The sequence below is a fragment of the Micromesistius poutassou genome, assembly GCF_964030765.1.
Source record: "Micromesistius poutassou genome assembly, chromosome: 9".
NCBI lineage: Eukaryota > Metazoa > Chordata > Actinopteri > Gadiformes > Gadidae > Micromesistius > Micromesistius poutassou.
In genome coordinates this window covers 941,042-953,790 of record NC_140279.1, presented here as the reverse complement: position 1 = coordinate 953,790, position 12,749 = coordinate 941,042, and the positions used below count along the sequence as shown (strand labels likewise).

Here is a 12,749-nt window from a genome sequence, read left to right as displayed (position 1 = left end):
ATCCATCCCTCTCCCATCTCTCTTCCCATCCCTCACCCATCCCTCCCCCATCCCTCTTCCCATCCCTCTCCCATCCCCGTCGTCTCCTCCCCCTTGTCGTACCATCACTTCCACTCTCTCTCTCTAACCCTCTCCTCCTGTCTCCCCCCCCCCCCCCACAGAACGACTCGTGGAGCGAGCTGTACTCCTTCGCCCTCTTCAAGGCCATGAGCCACATGCTGTGCATTGGCTACGGCCGGCAGGCCCCCGAGAGCATGTCGGACATCTGGCTCACCATGCTCAGCATGATCGTGGGCGCCACCTGCTACGCCATGTTCATCGGCCACGCCACCGCCCTCATCCAGTCCCTGGACTCCTCCCGCCGGCAGTACCAGGAGAAGGTAAGACCACACTCGCACACACACACACACACACACACACACACTCACACACACATACACATACACATACACATACACATACACATACACACACTCACACACACACACACACACACACACACTCACTCACACACGCACTCACACACACACACACACACACACACACTCACACACACACACACACACACACACACACACACACACTCGCACACACACACACACACACACTCACACTCACACACACACTCACACACACAGACACACACCCCTCACCCCCCCCCCTGACAGCTGGGGTTCTGCTGTTGTCACGGCGATGGTGCCATGGGAACTCGTGGGTGCGTTTGTGTTTGTTTTCGACCCAATATATTTTTGGTCGTGCCGTGAAGGAACAACAAAAAAAACAAAAAAAAACACACGTTGATATAAATAGGTCTGAGGCGCAGGCCGCCAACCACGGAGATGGTGTCGTGGATCGGACGGGGAGGGAACGTCATCCAAGGCTCGTCATGGGTTTCCTTCTTATGGAGACCGGCCATTATTTCCAGGGTTGGACGTTTGCTTGCAAAACGTTTCAAAAGTGTTTTCAAAAGGTTTGATTGAATTACACTGTCCTTTGATTCATTGTTAGTGAGAGTAGTCATGTCTTGTGTGCATGTTTTTTTTTTAGTTCAGAAGGATGGAAATGGTTTGCAATATATATCGCCTCCCAATTGAAGGTTCTTCCCTCACTATTTTATCTGTTCGACGAGCGGTCCAATCAATCCCGTCTGCAGACGGCCCTCAGCCATTGACAGCAACAATGACAACGGCGACATTGTCACCACAACCTGGTCCCCATGCGACTCATGGCGCACTAGCGTCTGATTCTCACACACCTCGCTAGCAACACCATCTGCTTGAGGAGGTCGATATTCATGATTGGCTTCTGTCCGCACACTGGCAGACGGCATCTCTTCCTGTGAGTCTGCGGAGAGGAGGGAGGAGCCCTGAGCTCTCTGACATGAGGCCACGGTGTCATCAGTGCTCTGTGGTCTAGTTAGCTTCCTCCGAATCTGCGCCATGTGGGGAGGTCGTATGCTACCTGCCACTCACGTCTGTGTCTGTGTGTGTGTGTGTGAGTTTCTGTGTGTGTGTTTTTTTTTACAGACAGACACACACACTAACACAAAAGCAAGCCCGCACATGCACACATGCGTGCACACGCGTCCACACACGTGTGCAGACACATCTGCACACAGGGCGCATGCATAGACACACAAGCGTGCTCACAGACACACACACTGACTTATGCACGCACAAACAGGCAAACGCCGTACTCACACAACTGCAAGCGTATGCGCACACAAACACAATTCTATAATTGTTTTGCTTTGCAGTGTAATCAAAGCATCTTCTTACTGTGGAGAACAAAGCGGGAAACCCTTTTTTCCTTTCCCTTGGCGCGCTCTCTCCTCTGTTTCCCTTCGTTGTGCCTCAGGCTGGTTTGGATATTAGCAATAATATTATTATAGTGACATAATTAGCTTTTGCTGTCATTCAACACAATTTCCAACGACGCCAATACTTATCTCCAGTAGACACTACATTTTCAACCCCATTCAGCTGATACTAGTTTTCACTTCCGGGCCAAAGTAAACAACGATCAAGGAGTCGATGATGAGAGTGGATCTGCTCTCTCTCCGTCCGTCGCTCCCCATCCCGCCCGCCCCCCCGGAGCGACCCTGCTCGTGTAAATCCGCTCAACACACACACTCTGTACCGAGGCTGCAACTCCCCCATCGGCCCGGCATCAACAAACATGCCACTCAGCAGACCAGTGTGTTTCACGTCAGTGAACGGCCCGACACACCACTGTCCTATAGCGTCAATGCCTAGGTCTTGATGCACACGTTTGCCTTCAACGTGTGCGTGGGGGGGGGCCGGGGGAGGGGGGGGTGAGGGGGGCAGGGGAGAGAGGGGGGGGTGGATCCACTAGGAAGACTCACGCTCGAGGCCAGCTCTCTGACTGGCCTCGGGCCCATCGCGGTTTGGACATCGTTAGCCAATCAAGTGGGCTGTGACGCAGTTGTGGTTCTGCAACTGCTCCCCACATGACCACAGCTACAGTCTCACACGTCGGACCATGGCTGAATGAGCTAAAGTCTTGATGGCAGCGGGCTCAAATCGTAGCTGAACCGGGTTTCACCTCTTTCGCTTCATGTCTGTTTTGACGAATCATGTCGCCGGAGGCGAGATGCTTTAAGCGTGTGATTGGTGGACTGGACACAAACCAATCACACCACCCCGCCCCCCCAGAAGTTCCTCTATAACGTCATTACACCAAGGACTGCTGGAGCTGAGATCACTTGGTATGCTACCTGCCACTCACGCGTGTGTGTGTGTGTGTGTGTGTGTACACGTGTGTCCACATGCGTTTCTGTGTGTGTGTGTGTGTGTTTTTCAATCACACGCGCACACACACACACACAAATACAGACACACACACACACACACACAAACACAAAAGCAAGCCCACATGCATGCACAGACACACCAGTGTGTTCACAGACACACACACACACGATGACAACATAGCGCTCATCTAGCGCTGCTGCTGCTACGTACCGCCGCGGCGCCGATGGCGGCGGGAACGCGCTCTTTAAATGGCGGGTGCCAGAACATGCCGTGCCGTTTGTATTGACACAACATGGTGTCGACAGCGGGCCCGCTGTGCCGCGGAGACGTCGATGGATCATAATGGCTCTGTCGCCAGGCGTGCATTACCGCCACGCAGACTCATCAAGCATCGGTAGAACCTGCGGGGGGAGAGGGGGGACCGCTGACTATGGATTAAACAGGTTTCTTTTCAAACACACACACACACACACACGCACACGCAAGCACACACACACACACACAACAAAAAAAATACTAATAGACTATTGTTGAGTTAAGGTGAGGCACATCAAATCTGAATGCAACTCGACTGAGGCCAGTGTGCGCCTAAACCCTCCTACAACAGGTCAGGCTCATAGCGGAGAGGTTGCTTCCAGGTGGAAACAACGTTGCATCACGGAGCGAAGTCACGTCGGAAAACTGCCCTCTGTGTGTGCCTTTCTTTATGATATCTGCTTAAGCACACACCGCTTTGTCAACATACACCATACCCAGCGCCAATATTGACCGCGTGGTCCCAGGGGAGCGAAGGTCCTAGCTACCTTATCTTGATGTCCAGGGATGTGAGCCTGTGGGCCCGTGCCAGTGTCTGGCCGGAAGGCCCCCCCGTCTCTTGTGTAAACCACATGGTTGTTGTGATACTCCACAAATTGGATTTAATGAGCGCCATTTCAAACACATATTGACGGCCAGGGGCGGACTGGCCATCGGGAAAGTTCGGGAGATTTCCCCAACGGCCGGACGATTTCAGACCGACCCGGCCGGCCGTAAATTATTATTATTATTATTTTTTTATTATTATATTATATTATATTATTATATTTTTTTCAATTGAAGATGTAAAAAAAGAGAACAAGTTAAGTAAGCCGTGATTTGGGCTGGCCTGCTGGATATTTGCTTACAGCGCGAAACGGAGCTCTGGCCTGACGGTAAAACGGGGCCGATGTATTACTGTCAATTTAGAGGGGGGATCACCCCCACCACAGTGTATGGGGGTGAAGCGAGCGGCCGAACGGCCCCTCCAAACTTGGACTGCTCCGCGGTCTGTCATTTCTGATTGGCTCAGCCTGACACACGGCGGTCACTTACTTCCAGTTAATCTCAGTTACACAGAAATACGAAAAAATGTCAAAAAGGAAAAAAAGGTGGTGGAGTTGAAAAAGAATTGGGTGGCGCTCAGAAGTTGAGGTTGAAAAGAAAAAAAAATGTTAGAGCAAGACGCAGCCAAATGTGCTAAATGAACCGACATTTTCCGTGGAAAAGCCAAGGTTGACGCCCCTGTCAGCGAGACAGATGATAAGGTAGGGCAGGAACAGGACACAGCAGCATAGCTATGACAGGTGCGCTAGCGGGCATGTTTGGCAATATAATAAGACTTAAACTAATTATGGAAAAGTACCAGAGACGTCGGAGAACCCGACGCAGTCTATTCATAATATTGTAATGACCACGGAAGAGGCAGTGAATGAAGTATTGATTAGACAGCGATTTATTAGATACCACCGCATCCAGATTATTTTGATGACAAGCTGTTTGTTTTCTCTAACTATATAAATCCAACTATATCAATCAAGGAAAGTCTGTCTGTCTGTGTGTGTGTCCTCATTTTTCTCCTAAACGGCTTGACCTATCACTCTGAAATGAGCCTCAATATACACCTGGCCAGAGAGACTGACCATTTTTCTATATTGTCATTGCAAACATTGGTTAAAAAAAAGCTTGATTTGTGATTTATGTGAAGCAGTAACCAGCAGTGAGGGGCAGACAATGTGACATCTTTGTATGTTGTTAGATATGACAATTCTTCCCACTTTTTTCGTTCCACTAAAATAATTTTGCACTATTTAGATCATTTTCAGCCTTGATTTACCTTTCTAGGCACATGCAATTTCTAATATTTTGTACATGGACAAGATTGCTTATAAAATATTTCCCAGTGATCTTCACAAAATTCATGCACATCCCAACATTGACATGGTAGTTGCAATGCTCATATCCACAGATAAGGACTAGTTTTTTATTATTTTACACAGTGGCAAAATTCTACGCGCGCTATTCCCGCGGTCTCATAAAAGGCCTCTCCATCCCAAAGTCCCGGGCCAAATTTTTGTCCCAGTCCATCCCTGAATGACGCACAGACACAGTGGACCTGATGTGTGCGTGTGTGTGTGTGTGTGTGTGTGTGTGCCAAGGTCAGAAATGAATGGGGGCTCGGGCATTCTGTGACTAAAGTATAATTGTCCTTGATGCCGGGATGACTCTTAAATCAACTATAAACTAACGAGTTAACGCCTGTATGTGACTCTGCATTTGCAAAGCGGATCCAGGTTATTTTTCGCTGGAGTCATAAGATCAGTTAGCCTGGTGCTACCAGACCATCGTACTTCATTTCATTTGTACAGAAGGTCTGGAACTGCTGTAATTGGCAAACGTTCACTCACTTGGAGGCGGGTGTCTGTTGAAGTTTAAAACTATTGGATCTGCCCAGTGCCACTCTGGATCTGCCATAACCAATCGCAATAGCGTTTGGTCGTGACGTTTGTCATGCGCCGGGACCGGCCGGAAACTACGTTGCGCGCATGCGCAGGCTGTGTACACAAACAAAACAAGATGAAGCGTGAAGATGTCTGTCAACGATAGCTGCAGGTTTTGTTCATCTAATTTTAGAGTTCAAGGAACAATTACAAATTCTACATTAATATTCGATAGTAAGGACAGAGATAATGTTTGCAGTCAACTGTCGAGGCTGGGTCTTGTCATTGACAATACGTCGCTACTTCGACGTCATCGTTCTCAGCCACTTCCTCTGTTCGCTGATTGGTCACACAGAAATTTGTTCGGGCAAAATCCCACTAACAAGCCCCAGCCCCAGACTGACTACTGAAGGGAAAATGAAATTTGGGCGGAAGTAGGTGGGCGGGCGGAGCCAGGCTAAAGATCAGTCTGTCATACATCAGATTATGTATTTCCCAACATTCATAAAATTGCTGACGAAATTATCCAAAATCCAGCTGAACCTTTTTACTAGGGGGTGAATATAGCCCTTGTTAAAGAAAAAGTGAACTTCCATCCCTGGCATACGCCTGTGTGTGTGTGTGTGTGTGTGTGTGTGTGTGTGTGTGTGTGTGTGTGTGTGTGTGTGTGTGTGTGTGTGTGTGTGTGTGTGTGTGTGTGTGTGTGTGTGTGTGTGTGTGTGTGTGTGTGCGCACACACATCCACTCCCACTTCGAAGGACACGCCACACACATGGACACAGCGTGTCAGTCCCGTTACACATCCTCCTCCTCCTTTCCTCTCCTCCTCCATACTCACCCCCTCTCACTCCTTCTCCTTTCCTCTCCTCCCCCCACCCCCCCCCCCCCTCCGCCTTACTCCGGCTCCCTTCCTCTCCCCCCCCCCCCCCCTCCCTCTCTCTTTCTCTCTCTCTCTCTCTCTCCCCCCTCCGGAGCGATAGAGCAGAGCAGCCAATCAGCTCAGGGAGGCAGAGGCCCGGGGTCCCCCCCCCGGGGGCTGTGGTGGTGATGTGATTACCGCTAACAGCGCCCCCCCCCCCCACACGACACACCACGTCCGTCTCCATGGTGAACGTATTACTCTGGAGCCGTGAAGGACGGCGGCCGCCGGCCGGGGTGATCGGGCCGCCGTGGGCGTCCCCCCTGGCTTTCACTCAAACGTCCGTTGATGATGTCATTGGGCGAACCTACTTCCTCATCAATCAATTCTGCGGAAGAGAGCGTAGACGTGAGCTCGCCTGACAGAAAGGTGTGCAACGGCGGCGTAGCACTAGTCGTCGTTTGGAATCGATGCGTCGGACAGGACGCCGGTCTTGCAGAATGGGTACGTGGAAGTCGTTTTTGCGGTTGGTACACACCAAACACACCGAGAGCTTTAATGCTCTTTATTGAAAAAAAGGTCCGAAAATTCACTTTGGGCTGCTTCGTCCTGCTTGGGCCTTCCTAAATCCACTCCTGGCTACAGACGAAAAGATCGGATCTCCAAAATTAAATGTGTTTGTAGGTAATTTTCTTCATAGTCCTGGTGGGATGTTTGCTACATTAGCTGCATCTTCATATCAGAGGCTGCAGCTGAGCGCAGTGACTCTAAGCCTCCCAGAGCATCTGCCACAGACCTTCTGTCTCACAAACACGGGAAGCAGCACAGTCCTAATGGAAAGAATGCACTTGCTTCTGCAGAGAGAGAGAGAGAGAGAGAGAGAGATAGAGAATGAAGGGGGAGTGGAGGGAAAGAGTGAATGTTCGATATCGGTTCATTTTAATTGGGACTATTAGTCCCAATCTTGCACACACGCACACACACCCAACAATCAGCCGACACCACACACACACACACACACACACACACACACACACACTGCTTGACTGATTGCGGTGGACATTGGTAATCGCTCTGCATCATTATCGTCTTTGCTGACAAACAGCCAATCAGCAGTGATTGTCGGGCGTTAAGTGGGCGGGCTCGGGTCAGCCCCCGTTCACAGCGAGGCGGGGGAATCCCTTGTCTTATTCATGAACCAGGGGGGTGTATCTAGTTTTCTTCCCGTTTTGGTCTTCCACAATGGTCACCAAGACCCACCGCGTTAGATAAGGTTAGATAAGTGCCATCCATTCTTAGCGTGTCTTGGCCAGGAGACGGGCAACGCTATAAATATAACCTCAACCAATCATCGTATGCTGCCTTGCACTACCTTGCACCAGATCAGAGGTCGCCTGGGAGGGGGGTCAGGAATAGCTTCAATCATGGACTGGAGGTCTGGGGAAAAAGGAAAGTAAGAAAACGTGTCTGTGGGCCACTCCCACAGTCTGAGAGGACCTACAGGCTGTCTGTCTGTCCTTCAGAGAGAACTCCAGGTTCACCATTTCTTCATAGGCCAACTGCTCAACAAACCTTTCCTGGAGAGCACACAAACAAAGGCTGGTTTGCATATTTGTAATAATTTGACATAACATCTTTTTTTTTAATGCTTTTATGCTTTTTTTATTCCCTTTGCTGTCATTCAACAGAGTTTACAATGATGCCAGTACTGATCTCCACACTTTGAACCCCGTTCCATTCAGTGGATACTAGTTTTCAATTCCAGCCCAAGTTAACCATGATCACGGAGTTGATGATGAGAGTCAGATAGCCACACACAGAAGATAACATGATAATAGTCAACAGTCATCTTATTTTTTTATTATTATTTTAGGTCTCCGTGTCAAACCGGGGGTCAGACCTCATTTCCTGAAACCTATATGTCAACTTACCTTGTCACTAAATCTCCTTTCCCAGACAGTCAACCTAGACGTCGTCAAAGACTTTTAGGGAACAAGGTCGTTGTTGTCACCCCCAGTCCTCCAGCTCTCCCCCACCACCGCTGCCTCCCTCTCATTGGCTGCTGTCTGTCTTGATAAATCATCTTTGCTGGGTGGCACCATTGACAGGCATAAGCAGATATCAACACTCTAAAGGATTAAAGAATAACGGAGGTGAACTCCTGCACACACACACGCACACTCGCACACATGCACACTCGCGCACGCATGCACGCGCACACACACATGCACACACTCTCACAGCCACGCGCGCACACACACACACACACACACACACACTCGCACACATGCACACTCGCGCACGCATGCACGCGCACTCTCACAGCCACACACGCGCGCACCCACCCCCCCCCCCCACACACACACACACACACACACACACACACACACACACACACACACACACACACACACACACACACACACACACACACACACACACACACACACACACACACACACAGGCTTCATGGTCTCCCTGGGCCACCTCTGTGTGCACCAACAGGCAGGGTGGAAAATGGATTATCTGTCAGAGAGAGACCTAATTGTGCTTTGTTTCCACATCATTCTTTACAGTCTCTGGCCTTGGATTAGTTTACAGGAATAAAGACTTTAACTGATGTCACATTTATGCCAGGATGATCCATTTGACCCGCCAAGTCTGGAAGTGTATTTTATATGTAAATACCATATCTTACAAGTTAATACTACTTAGCAATCAATGTGAAATATATAGAAGACAAATGGGTAGACTAACAAACAGACAGACAGACAGGCTTTTTTCCGTTTTTGAAACCATTGAACCATCAATGTGGCATAGATATTACCACAATAACTTTTAATTGCAATTATGGAGAGTTTGATTGTTTTGATATGACTCATTGCATCTCTATAGGCTCCTATCTTTAATACATTTTTGTTGTCTTTTCCTTATTAAAAATCCAAATGAGTAGCTGTGTGTTTGTGTGTGTGTGTGTGTGTGTGTGTGTCTGTGTGCGGACCCAGAAGTATCTCTATTGAGAATGACAATACACAATACACTGTTCATAAGAGTAAAAAAAAAAGACATTCAAATCAAAGACACAATTTTTTTTCGGTGTGTGACGGGAATTCATTTAGCAGCAATGTGTCTCTGACTTCATTAGTGACCCTTCTATCCAGTCCCACTGTGCTCTGAGGAGAATCCATGAGATGTTGATCACACATAGAGACTGGAGAGAGAGAGAGAGGGGGCATCCATGAGCAGGTGATGCGCTATGAACAAACGGACGATGGTGTGAATCACGGAAATATGTTTTGGTTGAATGCTACTCTTTAAGTCATAAAAAAAACAGATTTACCAGCAGATACTCTGATTGTCCAGAGGTTGCGATGCAGGGTGTGGCCTCCCATCATTTATCGAAATATATGGAAAGCCTTGTTGATTATGATCGTTAGAACACAAGAGCACAGAGCCACTCCAACCCACGATACACTGGTAGCAGAGCGGGGACCGGCAGACACAACGCGTGTTCCCTACGAGGTAGCAGCCCCCCCACCTCGCTCTGGACCGAGGCGCAGCACTCCAGCGGCGGTGGCGGCGGCGGCGGCGTCTCTCATCTCTTGACAAGCGGGAGGAATAACCAACCCATCGGCTTTCTGACAGGGCTGTCACGTTCCCTCAGCCAGTTCACCTCCCCTCCTGTCGACCTCTTAAGTACACCTTATAAATAGATCCCCGGAGCTTCAGGGTTCTGTCGCTCCGGGTTGTCTCGTCTGGTTCTGAGGGCAGACAGAGATCCCGGGGTTTCAGGGGGACTAAATCATTTAGGATTCGTTGCCTTTGAGGATTTTCGTTTTTTTAATTTTTTAGTTGTTTAGTTGTCTAACGCGTCAGGCCACTTCAACTTTCACTTTAACCTGTTGTACAAACGTAAAAGCCGTCATTTAACAGCACACCCTTAGAACTGATGCAATGTTATCTAACCTCACATAAAGCCCTGATGAAACAGAGACCATTGTCTGTATTTTGTATATTTTTTGATGCATTTGGATGCTATAAATTATGACAATGATATTGATGAAGATGATGTGACGAAGACGACACAATAACAATAACAACGGTGCGGTGATGACGATGGTGACGATGATGATTCTCCTTCCTCTCCCCCTTCTCCTCCTCTTCTTCTTTCCCCCCCTCACCTCCTCTCCTCTCACCTCTGACCTTTGACCCCTCAGTACAAACAAGTGGAGCAGTACATGTCCTTCCACAAACTGCCGGCGGACTTCCGGCAGAAGATCCACGACTACTACGAGCACCGCTACCAGGGCAAGATGTTTGACGAGGAGAGCATCCTGGAGGAACTCAACGAGCCGCTGCGTGAGGTAAGGGGGGGGGGGGGGGGGGGGGGGGGGTGCTGCGGCATGGGGCTGCGGAAGGTTGCTGGTCCGATCCCCGGCTCCTCCTCGCTGCCACTGTGCACACGACACAGTGCTGTTTTTTTGTTTCTAATGTTGTCATCTGTCTGCCCGAGTGTTTGGAGAAAAATGACCATGTTACTTAGTTGGAGCTATGTTTTGATGAATTTATTAAACAGGGGAACGTTTGCTAGGCTAGGCACACCCTAGCTGTTCAGAGCTAAGATAAAGCAGTATAAGTTCCTTTTGAAATCAGCATAGCGTAGCCTAGCATCTGTTTAGCATAGTAACAGCATAGCATAGCCATGCAATCAGTTCAGCACAGCGATGGCATCACAACGAAACGTTCTCCGCCGCCGTCTGCTCAGGAAATCGTCAACTTCAACTGCCGCAAGCTGGTGGCGTCCATGCCGCTGTTCGCCAACGCCGACCCCAACTTCGTGACGGCCATGCTGACCAAGCTGCGCTTCGAGGTGTTCCAGCCCACGGACTACGTGGTGCGGGAGGGCACCATCGGCAAGAAGATGTACTTCATCCAGCACGGCGTGCTCACCGTGCTCACCAAGGGCAGCGTGGGCATGAAGCTGATGGACGGCTCCTACTTCGGAGGTACGCTACGCCGTCGACGCCTCGCTGCCGCTCCTCAACTCCAACCCATCCCGTTGTCTGGTTACGTTGACATGACGTTTGCATTTAGGGCGTTTAGCGGACGCTTTTATCCGAAGCGACTTACAATGAGCACGTTTTGTCAGAAGAGAAACAACGATATATATATCGCTGCAGGTACAGTGAGGATTTTCACAGAAACAGGTGCCAAGCACTAACAATCGCTAAGTTAACCCGGTTCCCCGTATACAACAGAGATAGCTAGGATTAGACGCTACACAATGCTAAGTACTGTTTTTAAGTTCCAGGACGTACGACATACAGTAAGGGGGGGGTGAGGGGAGTGGGGTAAGGGGGGAGGTTATGCAGAGTCTAGGTGGACCCTTTTGCGGAAGCTGGTGAACGACTGCGGTCGGCACGCATTTTTTGGGAATGAAACACGATAGGTGGACACAAGGGAAAGAGATCTTGTGATATTGTATTACTATATCAGATTAGATCAGATTATATAACGGTATTACTTTGGTATGGTAGCCTCATCTCACTGAAAGCATCCAATTCTACACAAAAACAACATTTGGATGCTTTAGTTTAGATTTCAGGCGTTGCCTCGTCACTGCTTTGCTGTCCTTCTAACGTAATCGCTGCCATTGACACACACATACTCACAAACACGCATACAGACACATGCACACGCACACACACACACGTACCCACACACACACACACACACACCCACACACCCATGTACCCACAAACACGCATACAGACACACACACACACACACACACACGCACCCACACACACGCACACACACACTCAAGTCTTGTTGATGGGTTGTTATGGGGACTTTCCTCCCATCCGCTTGTACGTCTGCTTCCTTAAATACAGCAGACCAAATAAGCCACCGATTATGTCATCGAAGCCCATGGGCATCATAGGGCAGTCCTTTACACACACACACACACACACACACACACACACACACACACACACACACACACACACACACACACACACACACACACACACACACACACACACACACACACACACACACACACACACACGGATACAGATCCAATTAATAAGAGCTAAGTGTGTGGCGGGGCTGGGCGATGGGGCCGGGGGGGCATGTGTAATGGGTCGGGGGGAGACCCCAGCCTGTCTCCCGACCACGAGGGAGATGAGCAGCTGATTGGCCGGGAGCAGGAGGCTAACGGTAGCCGCAGACTGGAGCCCGGCTGGATGGAGGAGGTCATTATCACAGAGCTCACAGGCACACGACGGGGACAAAGCACGCCATGGTGGGCGGCTTGAAATGGAATGGCCATTCAGATGAGTTCACTGTAGGGGAAGTGTAAAGAATCTAACTTTG

The 12,749-nt window shown here is 49.5% G+C and overlaps 1 protein-coding gene across 1 annotated transcript in view; it reads left to right on the top strand.

The window, feature by feature from the left end:
- Positions 1 to 12,749, top strand: part of hcn2b (hyperpolarization activated cyclic nucleotide-gated potassium channel 2b) — a 33,595-nt gene that overhangs the window by 14,986 nt on the left and 5,860 nt on the right. The window contains exons 4-6 of the mRNA XM_084472755.1: positions 162 to 380; positions 10,586 to 10,732; positions 11,134 to 11,374. Coding sequence (XP_084328881.1) covers positions 162 to 380; positions 10,586 to 10,732; positions 11,134 to 11,374 — 607 coding nt within the window. The remainder of the gene's footprint in view (positions 1 to 161; positions 381 to 10,585; positions 10,733 to 11,133; positions 11,375 to 12,749) is intronic.